A 19,017-nucleotide genomic window follows, 5' to 3' on the forward strand; every position below is an offset into this window, starting at 1 on the left:
TATCTGCAAATTACCCTTCCTCATCTTATAGTCATTTCTCTTCTGGCATCATAACAGGTCACCCCCGCTGCCATTTTTTTATAAATATGGTTAACACACTTCCTTTCACTTGCTTTATAAACACTATCAGCTGACTGAATCTTTGCCACTCCTGCTTGTTACGATTCAAGTCTCATGACCTAGTCTCCCTCTTTGAACACACTTCCCATCTAGACAATGAATAAACCTTCTTAAAATTCTCATCCTCCACAACTTATCCCCCTGCAGTCTCCTTGTATTTCTCCAAAGGGTTGTCCTCTCTATGTGGTCTCTAAAGACAAATACTCCTTTCCTCCAATATTCATTCCACATGGTTATGTCCCACAAAATTCATGAAATTCACTTCTTGTGCACCCTCACGGTCCTCTGTGCTGGTGGGTAGGCCTATACTTTTATTATCCTAACTTTTAAAACAAACCCCTAACTCTCCCTTCCTCTTCTTGTCTTGGTTATAAAACCATTTAACAATTATATACCCATGAAAATTTGGGGGCAAAACCCTCATTTCTAAACCCAGTAATCTCTCTCTTGGCCTATCCACAACCTATCCCCCTTCAAATGCAATAATTTTGTGCATTTTTTTTTTGTGAAAGCTTGCAATTTATCACTAGCCATCAATAATAATGTATAAATGTATACAGAATCCTACGTAAGATTTCCTTGTTTACTGGTTTAACTACAAAAGGCATGTTATTTAGTGGTGGCATATTTAGTGTGTGCGTGTGGGGGTCCCCTAAATCTTTTTAACCATCATGGGTTCTTTAAAACCATTCACTCAGGCAAATGGGACTAATCATCTCACCCAAAGGACAGATCATTAATGGGCTCACAGTAAATGTTGAAGTATAAGTCAACTAGTCATCATTAACACAGTTAGGAAACCAGTCATTCTGCTGGGACATCTGAAGGTCTGGAAATATGGCCATGTATGTGGCCATCCACCAGGGGCTAATTACCAGTGCTTATGAACTATACTACAGCAGTGATCCTTATGAACATCATCATGATACATCTACTGATAACTTTACAAACACCATTCTGTGAAAGTGGGTTTGCTACTCATACTTTTTTTCTAGCAGATGCAGCACAGAATATGTCGTCAATTATTTGCTATGTCATTAATTTGCCTTGATTTTCCAGAAAAGGCTCAAGATGCTTACTCAACTGTATGAAGTACATTCTAGATTGCAGGGTGGATATGCTTAGAACAACAAAGATATCATTAGGGGGATTCACTTCATAATCTCAAAATACTAAAATCTCGAATTTCACTCGAGACATGAAGCCGAAAATCCATAAACTCGAAGCGCGAAACTTAAAATCGTGACTTCTACACTAAACATACCGCAAACAGAAACACAAACATAAACCTCCCTTCACATACAAAAACACCTACCCTACATACAAGCAGGGGGGCAAGCACCCCTGCACCCGCCATGTGGGGGGCTGCACCCCACCACTTAAATATACTAACTCCGAGGTTGCACTACACAGACAAACACACAAAAACACCACCACACAAGCTACATTCCCCTTACACACACACATCACACAGGCACACACTAAAGCCCCTACCCAAAACCCATAAAACACAAACACTTACCTACTTCTCCAACCATCTACTCACACACCACACCACTAGAACTGCTAATTCAAAATCTCCGAACTTTGGGATTTTTAATTTCACGCTTCTGGGGTTTCGGTATTATGCACTTTCGCCCTTCTGGTCTCGGGCTACTGAAATTAGGGATTTCAGTAGTTCAAGATTCTGAAGGGAACCCCATTAGGGAGCATAGAGTTATTCAGCACATACATACCTGCGAATTATGATCCAGGTTACAATGCTGGCTCCTGTTAGTTCTTGAGTGTACTTTTACCTCACTGTACTTCTTAAAAGCAAAACTTTGCAATACACCCAAGGTCACCGACTAAACATCAGGCATGATTAAGTGAACCTGCCTGGTTACCAAATAAGTACTTATTACTTAACCTATCCGAGGTTAAAACTATCCGTCATCCACCTCAGCTGGAATATTCTGCAATAGTCACTCTACCTTGTTCAGGATACTGTATCAGTCATGCTCCAAAGGGTCTACCAAGAAATGTGTTGGCTACAGAGAGAGGGACCATCACTATATGCATTAAGCTACCCCTCTTTGCCTATGTGGCCATGAGTAACTCAACCAGATTTTGCTCTTGGGTCACCCTGAAAAGGGGCTGTGTATCTTGTGAGCTCACAAGGTTAACAAAGTGGGTACTAAATGAGTAAGATATACTACTATTTCTGACATAGAAAACGGCAATAGAGTTGCTAACCTGTAAACTGTTTCACAACTGTATACATCCTCCACCAAGCAGAAAACGTGGACTAACAGAAGCAGCATGACCCTAAGACTTGCTAAGCTACCATGTGAGATGGTACTTTTCTTCAGTAAACTAAAAGCAAGAGTAAAATGCTTTCTTACTGGTAATAAGTGATGTGCAGAACTCCCTACATGCTGGGGTCAAAATTAGGAATTGAGTAAACAGTCACTTTTTTATGATGCTAGGAGGGTAAATGTGGGATGAACGCAGCTCGTCCGAACAAATTCCAAAATGTACTGAAGCACTGAGACCAAAACTTCTCAATAGGACATCGACAATTTATTGAGCAAAATCCACACACGACAACATAAAAGTTAAGCGCTTTCAACTGGAACACAAGCCAGTCTTCTTCAGAACTGGTTCTATTGATGTCCTATTGAGAAGTTTTGGTCTCAGTGCTTCAGTACATTTTGGAATTTGTTCGGACGAGCTGCGTTCATCCCACATTTACCCTCCTAGCGTTTTTGGTTTACTTGTGGTTGTGGTTTGATTTTTGCACTTTTTTATGATGGTAAAAACAACCCTCCAGAGTACTCCATTCTCTAAGCACAGATAGCCAATAGAGCCTTATTGTTAACCTATGGTAGTACTACAACAGCTATAATATTTAAGAACAAATTCAGCCTAAATCTACATACAAAGCACAATATACATACCTTGATAGTGTCTATATACATGCATATACTTTCATGTAAGTCACTATGAATGGACAGTTTTTAGACAGGGTTCACACTTGAAAAACAGTCTGTACATACACTAAAATAGACAACCTTTTCATTAAGTGTGCTGAATTTAAGACCAAGAATAGCTACAGCATAAATGAATGTCACAAACTTTTCAGGAACAAACCTTCTATGCCAGCTCTGGATCAAAGGAGGTATGTGTTTACAGAAAAGTGATACTGGGTATTGAGTATTTAACAAAGGATATCATTTATTCTTTCAATGTATTCCTTGGAGGTAGCTAGCTTTTTTCTAGATCATCTAACTTATTCATCTTCAGGCCTTCCTAGTCAAACCCCAAGTTAGAGCCAGCCCATTCACTCATGGTCAGGGTGAAAGCCCTACACACTACCTGACAAGGGTGAGAGAAAATCATTTACCATCCTACAGCCAACATCCAGACAGTCCTCTGACATATATACAAGCATGACCCCCCCCCCACACCCCAAAAAATCCAATATCTGCTACCAGCAATTCATTAACTTTCCTACTGGGGTCACTGGTGCAGTGAATCACACCACTTCCATCATCCGGGATGGAAGAGCTCCTACTTTCTCCTGCCTTTCCTCCACTTGAGCAACTAAATGAACAAAAGATATATGGGTTGTGCCAGGGTTGTGTCCCTTTATACCACAGAACTGAGGTGAGATAGTTAAAATGTTTTATGTACTTACTAAAAGTCCCCTTTTTCTGATTGTTACATATTATGCATTTTGCAGACACACAATGTAAGGGGTAAAGTACCCACATGCACTACAGATGGCCCAGTTACTACAAGGCTTCCCATAGTGTAGTTACTGGCCTTTTTACCTTTCAGGGGAAGGAAGAGTTAATGTCATTAGAGGGATAAGAACATCTTCTTGAAAAAAAGAACTGGGTGGGTGCCACTGCCACCTTACTTTGATGTAAAAGACATGGAGACCAGTACAGTGAACTCCAAAGATGTATGAAGCTGACTGCTGATAGCAAAAATCAACTGAGAGGTATCCAGCATCTCTAGCACTTGCATTTTCAAACACTTCTATTATGACTTCAAATTCCCAACACTGCAGTGCCCTGAGGTTGTGATGGCAGCATTAGAGGAAAGGTCCTGCATTAAAAAACACTGCAGAGCTTCTAAAGTCAATGCTGTCACCCTCAAATCTCATTCCAGTGAAGAAATGAATGAGGAGGAAAGCTCATCTTTAGGATCAACAAAAAGACTGTGAGCATGGGCATAGTCAAGAATATGCCATGCACAGAACAGTGTATGCTTTTAAAAATAATTCATTATGTAAAATGAAATTTGTTAATATTTAACTTTTAAAACAGTCATTTATCATGGTTTGCAGTTACATACTTTGTCAGAAAACCATTGGTTAAAAACATTTCTTCAAAATGTTTGGCTGAAATTGTTTTATGCTTAAGCCTGTTACAAGTTTTATTTATTTTTTTTATTATTATTTTTTTTTTCTTAAATACTTTCCAAAAATGTAAAAGGTCTATGGATGAGGATACAATTCTGAGGATTCTGAATGTTCGTACACAATTATAAAATCATGGGTGGCTACGCCTCTTGATTGTGAGGCACAAAATAAAAACATAAGAGTTTCATTACAGTTTGCGTTTGACACTAGTGAAACTAGAGACTAGCATGAAGTTAAGTTAATAAAAGCTTGACTTGAAATATTTATAAAAAAAAAATCACAGTCTGTGAAATTCACCGACTGACTCACCTTACTGACCTTCTGCAAACTACTGGTGGGTAAAGCGGCCAGTGTTTTGTAATCCAGCTTGAGAGGTTCAGTACTGTAGCTCTGCAGGAAGAAACAAGGAGAAACAGAAGTAGCTTGAACCAGTTAGCCGAAAGATACGTAGACAGCAAGTTAAGCAGCATCAGATCATTTATATTACCAAACAAGCACGTCAGCAACAATCACTTCTTCCATGAGCCTACTGCTTATCTGTCCACTGCAACCTTATGAGAGGACAAGCTATTCTATCGAATGTGAGGTGCAAAATAACCAAAGCATATGGTTACACAGTGTGTGTAAACATCACACACCTGCTGACATGAAAATGACAGGCCTGTGACATGTATGCGTTCTAACTTAAATGTCATTGTGATATCCTCTTACTACATTCATAATCAATATCGAACAGCTTACACAATGTTAACACAATTAAGCATAACTGATATCCATATAAAAATTTCACACGTCACTGAATGAAACAGTTCAAATATCTACACAAAAACAGATTTAACAAGCACTTACAACTAAATAATGCATTAGTCATGCAAGCAAAATCTGACTCAAAATGTGCAGTTTACAACCACATGATAGAAGAGTGTTTTCATTATGTATTAACTTGACTGTGTGAACTTCTGTTAAGTAAAAAAAGCGTATCAGACAGATCATGTTTATTTTCAGCTACAACTCAAACCTTCATTAGGACATCATTCTTACTTTTCAGAAGAAATGGCAGTAAGGTCTGAACCCATAAAAAGATATAGAATGAATGCTAGCAGAGGTACAAGTAATGTAGCATCCTTCCACTGAAGAAGATGATGGCCTGCTGACAATGAGGCAAGAAGTCTGCTACCAGTGTTTCAGTTTAAGAAATAAGCACAAGCATTCAAAGTAGTTGGTCTGATGGGGAGGGGATCATATCTAATTTTATTGTAAATGGACCCAGCAAATGTTACAAAAAGGAAAACGCTATACAACACACACTTGTGTACATTTTATTTTTATATAAATACAAAGAGAAGCAATGCATATAGGTTCATAGGTTCATACTAGGCTATCTGCCCTAGGGCATCCACAAGCCTAGCCAGAATGTGTTTAGCTTTCGCCACCCATTTTAAATTTATTTTGCTATGCCCTTTTTTGAGGTTAGTATACTGTGCCTCTGTCTAACAGTGACACAGAAGTGATACCCAGGGTAAACCTACGATCTCCCATCCACTCATCAAGATTCCCCTTGAAGAGAGTCAATGAGGGACTCTGCCTAACCTGGACTGGGATTTTATTCCAGAGTGAAGGGAGCCTCTGGGTTATGAATCTGTCCCTCCAGCATGTTCTATTTATTTCAGTGCTGAGGTTCAAGTCTATCGAGCGCATAGCACGATGGGATTTGGATTTTCTGAGGTGCAGCATGTCCATTAATTCCGGGTTGGACATGGCTTTCTACGTCAGGCACAGATCGCCTCTGAACAGGCGGTATGCCACTGAGTAGAGCTGGAGTTTCTTTAACCGGGCAGCATATGGCATCTGTTTGAGCCCTTTGATCCTCTTGGTGAGGTACTTTTGGGGTCTTTCCAGTTGCTGCAGCTGTCTGGTAAGGTACATCCCAAAAGGGGCATTGTACTCAATTATGGGCCTGATGAGGGATGAGTAAAGAGGCACGATGACCTCCCCTGATCTAGCTGTGAATCCCTTCATGATTAGGTGGGCTATATAAAATGTTTTTCTAACCACTTTGGCCACGTGGTTGTCAAATGAGAGATTGCTATCAACTTGGGTCCCCAGGTCCCTAATTACTTCTTCTGTACTTAATGGATTACCACCTATGTGGTAATTTGTGAGCACTTTGTTTTTGCCAAAGGGGATGACTACACACTTTTTGGCATTTAGCTTGAGGCCTTATTGTGTGCGTCTCTGTGTGTTTTTCCTTTGTTGTGTGAACTTCACATTTGGTCAACTGCATTGCCGACAGTGGCAGAGTTAGCATTTCTGGTGCACAGTGCCTTCCCACAGTCTGGCAAGCCTCCTCTAGCCAACTTGAGAAGCAAAAAAAGAAAATGTTACACAGAGTACCCACTAGGGGGAGCATCCTATTGGATCTTGTTCTGATCTCTCTCCCCTCCCTTTGTCCCTCAAGATATACTTGAAACTGACTTGCATCCAGCTATCACAGAAGACCAAGTCCTAACAGTGCTATCAAAAGCTAAAAATGCTGTCTCGATGGGCCCTAACAATATCCCTGAATACATCTTAAATAGCAAAACACCTGATTTAGCCACCCCTTAAAAAAAACTGTTCAACCTCAGCCTCCACATAAGTTTTTACCAACCAAATGAAGAACAGCTACAGTCATTCTCCTGCATAAGGCAGGTCCTTTCCAAAGACTAATAAGTCTGAAAAGTCTCATATGCAAAGCCACACAAAAACTTATGGAACTAATCAATAAGGACATAGGGAACATCTAATCACTGGACTAGTCTCAGTTCGGATTCATCAAGGCCAACTCTTGCTTACTCAACCTGGTGAATATTTTTGAAAAGGTCAGCAAAGCACTGCATGGAGGTAAAATGGTGCACACTGCATGCCTTGACCTGGCCAAAGCTTTTGACACAATCCCCCAAGTCAGGCATAGTGGAAAAACTAAATTGGGAATAAACCTCTGTGGCACCTGCTGGACTGCCAAATGGCTCAGAGACAGACTGCGGGAAATCAAAACAGGAGAGGTTACCTCCACAAGAGACCAGTCACCAGTGAAGATTCCCAGGGTTCTGTGCTGAGACCTCTCCTGTTTGGAATCTACTTCTCTGATGTAAAAGTGAACACCAAAGGCCGCCAATTCTGCAGATGATTGCAAGCTAGGTGCACACAGTCACTGAATCCCCAAATGACTTCGCCAACCTGCAGGAAGGCTTGTCCAAAATAATTAACTGGTGCCAAAATCATGGACAAACCAAATGCCAGAAAATGCATTACTGTATTCTTTGGGAAGTCATCTATCCTGGGGAACTACCACACTGATAATACACCTCTGAAAGTTTACCCAGTTGATTGGGATTTAGGAACTTATGTGGAGAGTGACCTAACTTTCAATCAACAACATGTATCCATTATTGTAAGAAAGTCCTTCTGTATTACACGGCTTATAAATAAAGGGATTGAGTCTAGAATTAGGGATGTCATTGTCCCCCCTGTAGTCAGCCCTCATTAGGCCAGTCATGGAGTATAATGCCCCCCTTTTGGCATGTATCTCTCCAGACACATGCAACAAATGGAAGGCCCAGAAATACCTTACTAAATGGCTACAAAACCTAAACAGTATGTCCTATATGGACCAACTGTCAAAGCCCTGGTATCCTACAGATTGCCAAGAGGTGACCTGTACCTGGCATACAAGGCATCCTCTGACCCAGTACTGATGGATTTACTGCTCATCAGCAAGTTAAATGGCATCAGAAATACTCAGTTTAAGGACCTAATCCTCTTCTGCAACAACAACAACAAAATGGTTTGGAGGGGCAGGTATATCTTGCAAAGGATACAGCAGCTCTAGAACAGACTCCTCAACCACCTAACAAAGTTCATCTGTGTCCATATTCAAGTGCAACTTGGATACATAGATGGGAAACAAAAAATTTACCCCAAGACCGTCTCCTGTACGTCTAACGGACAAAATGCAGTTCCTAAATGCTTTATCCCATGTATGGATCTCTCCTCAAATTATCTGCAGTATGATCCCACTTATTTTCATTAGGGGTAACTTTCTGTAAACAAACATGCAGAAAATGATGGTACTTTATCTACATCTGAAATGAGTGTCATACACTCCTCACCATTTCCAAGTACAGAATCAACACGGATTTGGTGAAATTTTTGCATATCTGAAAATCTCTGGTTACTTTCCAAAAATCAGATATTCACATCGTATTAACACTCTCGGTTCACCTTCTATTTTCTAAAGTATAGATAAACTTTTTTTTCCTCTGTTCCCATGTCATGTTACATTTGCATCTCTAAATATCTTCTATCTTGTTTCACTGCATCTTAACATGTACCATTAAACACTCAACACCATCAGAACCTACAATAACTTTAACTTAAAAAATGTTATCTTTAGAATTTGCTAAATCATTTCACAATCACAACAATATCAATCTGTAAATATGTGAACTGTCCATCTATATATATACTGGCTATTTTCTAGATGCTGTACATATACTTACTGTGCTTAATATGTCCAACTGTTCATAACGCCTTGTTCTATTACGTAGAAATATCCCACTGTTTTACCTCATTTATGAAAAAATATATTTCCTTTAATATGTCATTTCATGGATGTGACAATCAGTCCTGGCCTAAATAACAAATGAACCAATCACAGGCCAGATGAAACCCTAGCGTGTGTGTGTGTGTGTGTGTGTGTGTGTGTGTGTGTGTGTGTGTGTGTGTGCACACGCGCGTGTGGGGGTGAGAAGGCGGGATAAATCTTTAACAAATTGCTACTTCTCCACATGAGGAATGCAATTTAGAATATTTTCTGTAACAGCATATTAATGATTATTTTTACTTATTTTTTTACAGTGGAATCTTCCAGACACGGAAATTTAAGTCAACAGTTCCACTGTGCAAAAACAGAGTCTCCAGTGTTGCCAACAGTGTAGGAAAGTGCACTATGGAAAGAGAAAAAACATGCCTGAAATATAATCAAAGATGAAAAAGCCTACTGATTTCACATAATCCTTCTCACCTGTGCTTCCTCCTCAAGAAGTCGATTGGCCTCCTCCCGTTCCCTACGCATTTTCTCCTTTACAAAACAGGACAGGATTACAGCAACACATGTCCCAAGTAACACAAACAGCACCACAAGAAAAGCAAAAGGAAAGACGTGAAGAAAAACAGTTAAGCAAGAGACAGACGTGTTTTCACTGGTTCCACTCAAGGAATGCAATAAAGGCTATTTTATGACACTTAACCATCCCAACTGACCTCTCGGGTAGTTATAACACTATAGAGGCTGGCAATGGTTAATGGAAAAAAATAAGCCTAAAACAAGTACGCTTTATGAAATGGTAGCTAGCTTACCTTCTGCAGCAATGGTCCTGAAATAAATATTATGAACAGCCAAACAAATAAAAGGTTAACATGGAGGTATCCACTCATGCACCTTGATGGCACACATTTTCTTCATTCCCTTAATACTGCTATTCATTCTAGTCTTTAACACTAATCGAAACTTAATGGCAAAATGCAGGCTGTGACCTAATATGCTGATGATCCTACAGTGTTACAGAGTTTCTTTAATACAGAACAACAGACATGTCCATGGGTGTGGTTGCAAAGTTACATACATCTCCAACTGCATATGCACAATGGGGTGTTACTACTAAACAGAATAAATTCATCTGTCATGACTTGACACCACCTTGCTTTCTACTTCCCCTGCTGCAGTCTGGCTAGTTTTTCATCCAGCATCCAGTAAGTGTCAAACAGCAATATATTCACGAAGAATGATAAAAGCCCGGACTACAGTCCAAGCAACAGGAGTCTGATTAGCAACTTGAGTGCTTGACGGAACTGAAAGGAAAGACGAGTGTGCCCATCCTGGGGAGGAAAGAAAAGCCAGACATGTACTGTAGCAATCCTTCAGGGAAAAGGGTGGGACACATGATGCGTGGGAGGGCAAGTGTCTGATGCCTCAAGCTGTCAGTGGTTGATTCCCTTCACTAAACAAGTGTAAGGTAGCGTCCATTTCTGTAGGAAGGAAACACTGCTGTGTGTTCCCCTACGTAGGGAGGTGGTTAGCTTCATATACAAAAAAACACCCTCATAACCAAGATGTTGGTGAGGGTACAAACAACCCCTATGGCTATCTAAATCATGGCCCCTTTGGATAGCTCTTTCAAGAATAAAGCTGGAGAAGATTCCTACCGCTAGGGAATGAATGGGCTCTAGTGTGAACAGGGGGAGGCTGAGTGGTTGGCAGGCAAGGCGGGGTAAAAAGCGACCATACACAAGCACACACACACACACAAAAACTTTGTAGTTGCTCTCCTGGGCTGTGGGAGCCTACTGGCAAATCTGTCTTTAGTAGGGTTGCCTTTGCTTGCCCATTCGGTAGGCTAATGCTGCAATGCCACAATAAACATGGAGCTGGCCATGTAAATCTGCTTCTTACACTGTCTGTGACGCAATAGAAATAACAAAACAAGTCAACACATATGAAAATATTTTGCTGAGTAAGATCAGCATCATCCAAAACTGATAAACTAGTATATCAATTGTGCTATTTGTTATTGCTCACTTTTAAATTTATATCCAGTATGATGTTGCAAAATGTATGAAATTCAGCAAAGCGCCACTTCAACACAGTTCAGTTTTACCTGAGATCTCATGCAGCACAATGCAGCATATTCACTTCCACTTCACATTACACTAAGATAAGACACCATTAGCAAACTTTCTGAGCAAACAGAACAGTTTCAAACTAACAAACTCTCTCCTCTCATAACAGCAGTGTTGAAACAATACAACTTACTGAATGAAATTGCAGATAGAATGTCAAGTGAAAGTAAAAGCACACTCATCTACCAGCTCAATGCTAGTTTCTGAGTATTCTAGGGAATTTCCTCTACAAAAGTACACACATGAACCCATGAACGCTTGCCAAGGGTCTAAAACTGGCAGCCTCACGGAATCCCAAAAATCATGCTCACTAGGTGTGGGTATTTTAAACTATTTGAACTCTGAGCCACTTAACTGTACTATTTTTACAAACACTCTCTTAATTTACCTACTTACATTTACAGCCAGCAAAAGACAAACAAAATACAACCAAGAGTTTTGAAACTGAAAACACATTCTGTTTTACATATAAATTTGTCTCAGCCTAGAGAACATATGTCAGTCATTAGTTCAAATAGTTGACAAGAAGATAAAGATATCTGGGCAGGTTGGGTTGGTGATGGTTGAAATGTTAATCAATGATGAGTAAAGCAGGTCAGTTAGGGAAGCATAAAGAATTGTGGTGATGGAGGTTAATGAGGACATATTAAAAAAAAAAAGCTACTTGACTGAAAAAAGACTTAACTGCATCATGAGAGGTAGCATATCTGCTTAAAGTTAAATTACAGGGAATGGGGGAAGTTGGTGAAAAAGAAACATTGACACTGCCTCCAGAGGTAATTTGAGAAGTCAGTGCTTTATAGTGTGTGTGTTCATTCTAAGAGGCAAAGTACTTTAAATAATGCCTAGGCTTTGTCACACAGTGGGGACAAACAGTGTGGCGGTCCTATCAGGTAATTTTTGATAAGCAAATCACAAAATACTTACCACCTAGAGTTATAATGAAAGGTTTTAACCACATAAAAGACAAAAAATTAACTGGGTAGTCTTTTTTCAAGGGCAACCATGGAGCAATGTCTGGTTTATAAGTGACTTGCTTAGAGTCGCACTGCAAGTAAACAGAGGCTCTGGAAATCACACCCAGCATTGCCAGAGAGTCTAGGCCTAGCTGCACACTGACTTGAACCTTTGCACCAAACTGTCATTTTATATATATATATACAAAATATATTTTATACATACACACACACACACACACACGTATATATATATATATATGGGGTTACCCTTACTTAATCGACAGACCACTCCATCGAAACTCACTCAGACGCTGCGAAACATACACAACCGACGACGTTGCTCACACGTTAAGTAACCGTTTGCCCATCCACAAGTAGAAACCTACCATTAAAACAAGCACACACATGTGGGGGGCTACACCCCCCACACCCCCCTTACTTAATATTCCAATTCCGAGAACACACTACAGCGGGGGTACGGGGCAAAGGTCAGGTTCCTGGCCAAACTGTTTCTTACCGTGTGAGTGACGTCGGCTTGTCGATGTTTTGTGGCATCGATGGAGTGAGTTTCGATGGAGTGGTCTGTCGATTAAGTAAGCGTAACCCATATATATATATAGATAGATATATATATATATATATATATATATATATATATATATTTCTCACTTTCTAGGTAGAAATTATTTTACACTGCTTTAGTACAGTCCTTTCACTTTGTGACTGTGATCAAGAGACTAACACAAAGCAGTCATCATCCACTTCATATCAAACACTGCTGAAACACCCAACAATGGCTCCCAACATTGATAAAAACTTAAATTTAAAAATAAGAATGATGGGAAATGTAATACACAAACAGAGGACTACATGAAACAAATGCTTGCAATTTGCGTCCTTTTTTATGTTCCTAAAACTGAGTAGTTCTGTATTATTTATTTATCTTCCCCATGATGTCAAAGGAGTTTCCTAAAGGTTCACAAGGTCTTAAGGCTATTAAAAGGAGCACTTGGCCATACCAGAAATGGTAGCCAATTTATTCATACAGCTTTTGAGTCACATATTTTTTTTTTCTCTGCACCCAATGGATTTTTATGGTTAAGGAACAAAATGTCAAAAGGTTAGGGTTGGGAAAGATTAATGTGCTATAAAGACGCCCCATCTCAATAAGAGAAAACTCAGAGCCAGTAAATGGGAATTGGGCACAGAAGCCAGTGTTACAAAAAGCACATAACCTAATATAAGGTCTGGGGATCAACAGCATCAACATGCAAGATACTCAGTATGGATGAGATCCAAGGGAAAAGAAACGGGAAGATGATTTTTTTTTTTTTTTTGCGGGGGGGGGGGGGGGTTGATCCATCTAAGTAAAGAAATAAGACATAGAAAGCTGATGAGAACAACACATTTGTCTCTAAGACTAAGCTGCCTTTCCAAGATTCTGTAAGAAATGCATACTGAGTACAGGACCTACTGATTACTCAGGTGAAGAACCTGGACAAAAAGCTACCAGACAAGCAGCCTTTTGGAAGGGGTATTCCATAAGAAAGAACTTCTATAAATATACCTGCATGACTGAGTACTCAAACAGCTAACTACAAGCAAGTTCTGTTAGAACTACTTCAGAACTGCATTTTGTCATCAGAGTAGAAAAGAAAACAGGGTGGGGCCATGAGCTGACAAACAAAATAAAAGTGATCCTGAAATTTACATACTGTACAGCTGTTTGATCAGACTGAAGGGACAGAAGCATGATCTACTAGGGTAAATCACTTAAGCCATCACAATTTCATATCCTGGCCAATACTGCGCTTGTGCCCGAAAATCTAAGTATTGCTAACTAGCAGGGACTGACTGGCACCTCTTTTATAATGGTGTGTCCTCTAAGTGTGTACATCAAGGCAACTGCCTCCTTCATCCAATCCTAGGAAATGGCAACAAAGGTTATGATGAATACATAGCATTGCAGAAGTAATTAATATAAATTTACAAGAACTTAAAGAAGCAGTCATTGACAGAAAGGCCTGGTATAGTCAAGTCCTTGAAGTTACAAAGCACACACTACTACACATTACCATCGCTCGCTTGCTCTCCACACACCCACAAACTTACTTTACATTTATTTAGCACATTAGGCCTCTCTAACACGGTTTCTTTAAGTTCTTGCAAATTCATATTCTTTACTTTAGTAATGTTGTTGTATCCATCTTAGTCTCTGCTATCCCCTTCTTTTGCCTTCTTCACACACAAAGGCATATATATCTACACCATATAGTTCATGTAAAAATGTAAATACAACACAATAAAGGACAAATGGAAATAAGAAAAGGATGTAGGTGGAGAGGGAATGAGAAATAGAAAAAGGAGAAGGTGACTTTTCGCAGTACACATGCCATACTTTCCAGTAAAAGACAGTCAACCTCACGCATATACAAGGAAATATGCTGGTGTAGTATTGTAGGAGAAGAGATGGAAAACTCGAATTCCAGGTGAAGCGTATGGATAGAGAATTAGTATGGAGAATGAACAAAGCATCTGTGCTGCACATCACATACCTTAACATACTCTGACAGCCTTTGAAAGTCACAGCAAAGCCACTGGTTGACCTGTTTAGTACCTACTTGGGAACACAATGTGTACCTTTAGTGCCAATGCTTAGATTCAAAGTGGAACTATATCTTGGTTTATTTATGGACTGTAAGAAGTTTCACTAATTCACTCCTCTGCCACAGATTCATCATAAACTTATTAGGTATTTCCATGTGAAGCTTTTCTTTGGGCTTAGTCTCACTCTTTTGCTTTAAAAGCAATGTATATTTCTTCAGAGTAACCCACTGTAGTCCATCAGATCAGGACTCTACAGCTGAGAGTGATGAAGTTTAGTTGGGAAGGTGGGAACTGGCTTGCTTCTGCCTGGAAGATGTATCCTTCTGAATCCTGGAAAGAATAAGTGGTCCCCAACCTAAATGCAATTATCTGTCTGTACACTCATTTTTTTCTAACTGCTTTTTGCCATGACAACTGAACCCCCCCCCCCCAAATCAAACAAAGCTCACTCATTCCCCTACTCAGGGATTTCACTCATAAAAGGGTGAGAATTATTCAGAGGGGGCCATCATTCAGACAACTTTTGTGCTCAACAGCATCACTGGTGTAAAGACATTTATATTAGTCTATCTCCATCCCTATGCAGGGGAAAGTACAGTTATGCAAAATCTTACCACAACGGTACATGTCCTTGCCTTCACTGCTGCAGTATTCTTAACATTCGGGATTCCCTGCTGTGGAAGCCCATCATCCAGTCAGTATACCAAAGACTTCCCGTTGCATTTAAAGGTACGCTTAAACATCACTCAAATGCTCCTTGCGTACTGTAGGACATAAAGGTGATGTTCAGGTTTACCATAAACAGAACTGATTGCTCCAGTAGGAATACCAGTCCAGGGAACCTAAGAGGTAACCTGAACATTCAGGAAGGAAAGGACTAGGGGGGATGGAGGGAGCAGATACTGCAGCAGTGAAGGCAAGGACATCTACCATTAAGGTAAGATTTTACACAACTGTACTACGTCCTTACATTATGAAAAAGCTCAAGAGGAAATTTAGGAGAAGGAAGGAAGAAGAGTTCCCTAAGAAGACATAGAGAACAGCACTAGCAAAACCGACCCTAGCTCTAGAGATACCATCCAACTTTAGTGCTAAGTAAAGGTATGCACAGATCATCAGGTAGCTGCTTCAAGAAAATAATTATCCAAGCCCTTGAAAAAAAGCACCAAAAGAAGCCACTGCTAGTAGAATGATCCTTGGCTGAAGAAAAAAGGCTCTTGCCATGAAAGGTGTAACAAAAGAAAATAGCCTTAGAAATCCAAGAAGAAATAGTCTGCTTAGATACAGCTACACCCATAGATCTAGGATGAAAAGAAACAAACTGATCAGATTTTTGAATAGCCTTGGTCAGATCCACATAAATTCTGAGTTGCCTATGCACATCCAAATTATGCAGCACCCTCTCACTGTCACACTGTGTACAGGGGGGAAAAAAGCAGAATAATAGACAAAGTGAAAGCTCATTAACCACCTTAGGCATAAAAGATGGATTACTGCATTAGGACACCTTGTCCTCATGAAAAATCAAAAAAAGGAGGACAAGCCTTAAGGGCCTGCAACTCAAGACACCCGTCTGGCAGAAGTAAGAGCTAACAGAACAGTCTTCCAAGAACAATGTTGCAAAGAAGCTGAAACAGCAGGCTCAAAAGGTGTCTGAGTCAACTTCTCCAAAACGCAATTAAGATTGAAGGGAGGAGGAACAGGCTTCCAGGGAGGTCTAATATTAAGGACGCCTTTGAGAAATTGTTTAACCTCGCATCTAGAAGCTAGAGGAGGAGGTAAAGGTAGACAAAGCAGAGATGGCTGATAAGTGGGCCTTAACAGAATAATAGACCAACCAGCATTGAGCAACTCACACAAGTAATACAGAACCAAAGGAACATCCACTTGTAAGTGGATTCAGGTTACAAGACAGACACCAAATAGAACTTTTCCATTTGGATAAGTAGGATTTCCTAGTAGTAGGTTTCCTGGCCTCCTGCAGGACTTCAGTACGTCCTCAGAAAAAAAGTGACTATGAGGAATCAAAATCCTAGCATCCACAATGTCAATGAAGCATGGACAGGTGGGGATAGATGAGAGATCCCTTGTCTTATGTGATTAGATTAACCTTGTGAGGTAACATGTGATTTCCCTTGACTAGATGCAGAAGAAGAGGGAACCAGTGTTATGGCAAAAAGGGAGTCACCAACAAGATTTTGGGAGCATCCTGTTGAATTCTGAACAAGACTTTAGGAATGAGACGAAGGGGAGGGAAAGTATAAAGAAACAGCCCCTTCCAAGTGAATGAGAGAGCATCCACCTTCCATACAAGAGGACCTGTAACTCTGCCGCAAAACTGAGGAAGTTTTCTGTTCAAAGAGGAGGCAAAAAGATCCACTTGAGGAGTACACTACTGGTGGATAATGTCCACAAACAAATCCCTGTGAAGCATCCATTCATGGGTTTGAGTTAAGGACTTGCTCAGAGTGTTTGCCATAATGTTCTGACCAGAAGAGAGATAAACCACCTGAAGAGCCACTTGATACTTGACAGCAAGATCCCACACCAAAAGTGCCAAGCGGCAAAGAAAGTAGGATCTCGTTCCTCCCTGTCTGTTGACATACCACATCACTGTGGTATTGTCTGTGAAGACCTTGAGAGGCTCTGAAGAGAAAAAGAGGATGAAAAGCCTATAGAACAGGCAGAAGATCACTCATCTATTTGAACCTGATGTGCTCCCTCCACTGGCAAGGTGACCACACCCCCCTGTATGTTTAGGGAGCCAATAGTTGCCCGCCAACCCACGTGTGAAACGTCTGTGAACAATTCCTGAGAGGGAAGAGGGGGATGAAGAGAGATCCCTGAATTCAGAGACAGCTGCCGAATCCACCAGTGAGGTTCCTGTCTGAGACAAGGAAGAAGAGGAATTACAAAGTCTAGAGAATGTGCATGTTGAAACCACACTGATTTCAGAAACCACTGAAACTTTCTCATGTGAAGATTGGACAGAGGGAGCATTGGAATGGTGGATGCCATGAAACCCAGCGCTCTCAGAAATTCCCTGACATTAATGGAAGTCAGAGAAAGTAGAGTGCGAAAGAAAGAAATGAGAGTTGAGGCCTTCGGACAGGGCAGGGATGCAATCATAGGCACCGAGAGAAGACTTTGTGAAATGTATTGTGAACTCCAGGCTCTGAAGAAGGGAAATGGCAAAATGAAGATTTTGCAGAACAGCCTCTGGAGAGGAAGCCTGAATCAACAGATCACCAAAGTAAGGAAACATTTGGATCCCTTGAAGTCTGCAAAAAGCAATCACGGGGCAAGGTATTTGGTAAACACCCTTGGGGCAGTAGAAAGGCCAAAGGGCAAAGCAGAGAACTGAAAATGTCAGAAAGAAACAGAGAAACATACAAACTTCCTGAAAAGCGGATGGACTGGAATATGGAGATAAGCATCCTTGAGATCCAGAGACACCATATAGGCCTGTGGGAAGAGGAGAGGAAACAATCTGAAAACACAACAGCTGAAAGGAAGGCACTTTATATAAAAAAAAAAAAAAAAAAAAAAAAAAAAGTATTTAGACGACAGAGGTCCAGAAAATATTTCCAAGAGCCCTCTTTTCTTGGCACTAGAAACAGTCTGGAGTAAAACCCTTCCCCTATTAGGACACAGGCACCTATTGAATACTACCCTAAGTGAAGAGAGTTTGAAGTACCTCTGGGGAAAAAGGGAAGCTTTTCCTCAGAAGGTTGAGGAATACCCATAAAAGAAGGGTGGGATTTTCACACCATGAAGTACCACTGACGAATTATAGACAGAACCCAAGAATCATGAGTGATCTGAAGCCAAGCATGAAGAGAAAAAGAAAGGCAAAGAGAAAGGGGAATGTGGCCTGGAGGAAACAGATAGTCATAGAGAACCTGCTTTGTCTGAAGGAAAGCTTCAGGAAAACCTGAAAACTGAGTAGCCTTAGCAGGAAGAGCCCATTTGCCACTCTTCTTGCCCTTAGAAGGGTGGGAATATCTCTACAAGCAAAGGCAGGCTTAGAGGGATAGTTCCAACAACAACAGATGAAAGGCAGATGAACGAAAACCACAAGACCAGTAAAATTAAGTAGATTTATTAGCTCTCTTGATGAAACAGACAAAAAAGTTTGTTCTCTCTCTAGCGCCTCGGCCACAGTAAGCCTTCAAGGAGTAAACCTTCACAATTGTAAAA

General features: G+C 40.4%; 1 protein-coding gene across 15 annotated transcripts in view; it reads right to left on the reverse strand.

Annotated features, from left to right (window-relative positions):
• Window positions 1-19,017, reverse strand: part of SCRIB (scribble planar cell polarity protein) — a 2,800,411-nt gene that overhangs the window by 1,233,052 nt on the left and 1,548,342 nt on the right. For 9 of the 15 annotated variants that reach the window (XM_044067477.1, XM_044067484.1, XM_044067483.1 and 6 more), the window contains 2 exons: window positions 9,597-9,653; window positions 4,841-4,921 (listed from right to left, as the gene is read on the reverse strand). In XM_044067477.1, the coding sequence (XP_043923412.1) occupies window positions 4,841-4,921; window positions 9,597-9,653 (138 nt within the window). The remainder of the gene's footprint in view (window positions 1-4,840; window positions 4,922-9,596; window positions 9,654-19,017) is intronic. The other 6 variants (XM_044067486.1, XM_044067488.1, XM_044067475.1 and 3 more) reach the window with 3 other exon arrangements.

Source organism: Protopterus annectens, chromosome 3.part1, assembly GCF_019279795.1.
Source record: "Protopterus annectens isolate FY-2018-M chromosome 3.part1, PAN1.0, whole genome shotgun sequence".
Lineage (NCBI taxonomy): Eukaryota > Metazoa > Chordata > Ceratodontiformes > Protopteridae > Protopterus > Protopterus annectens.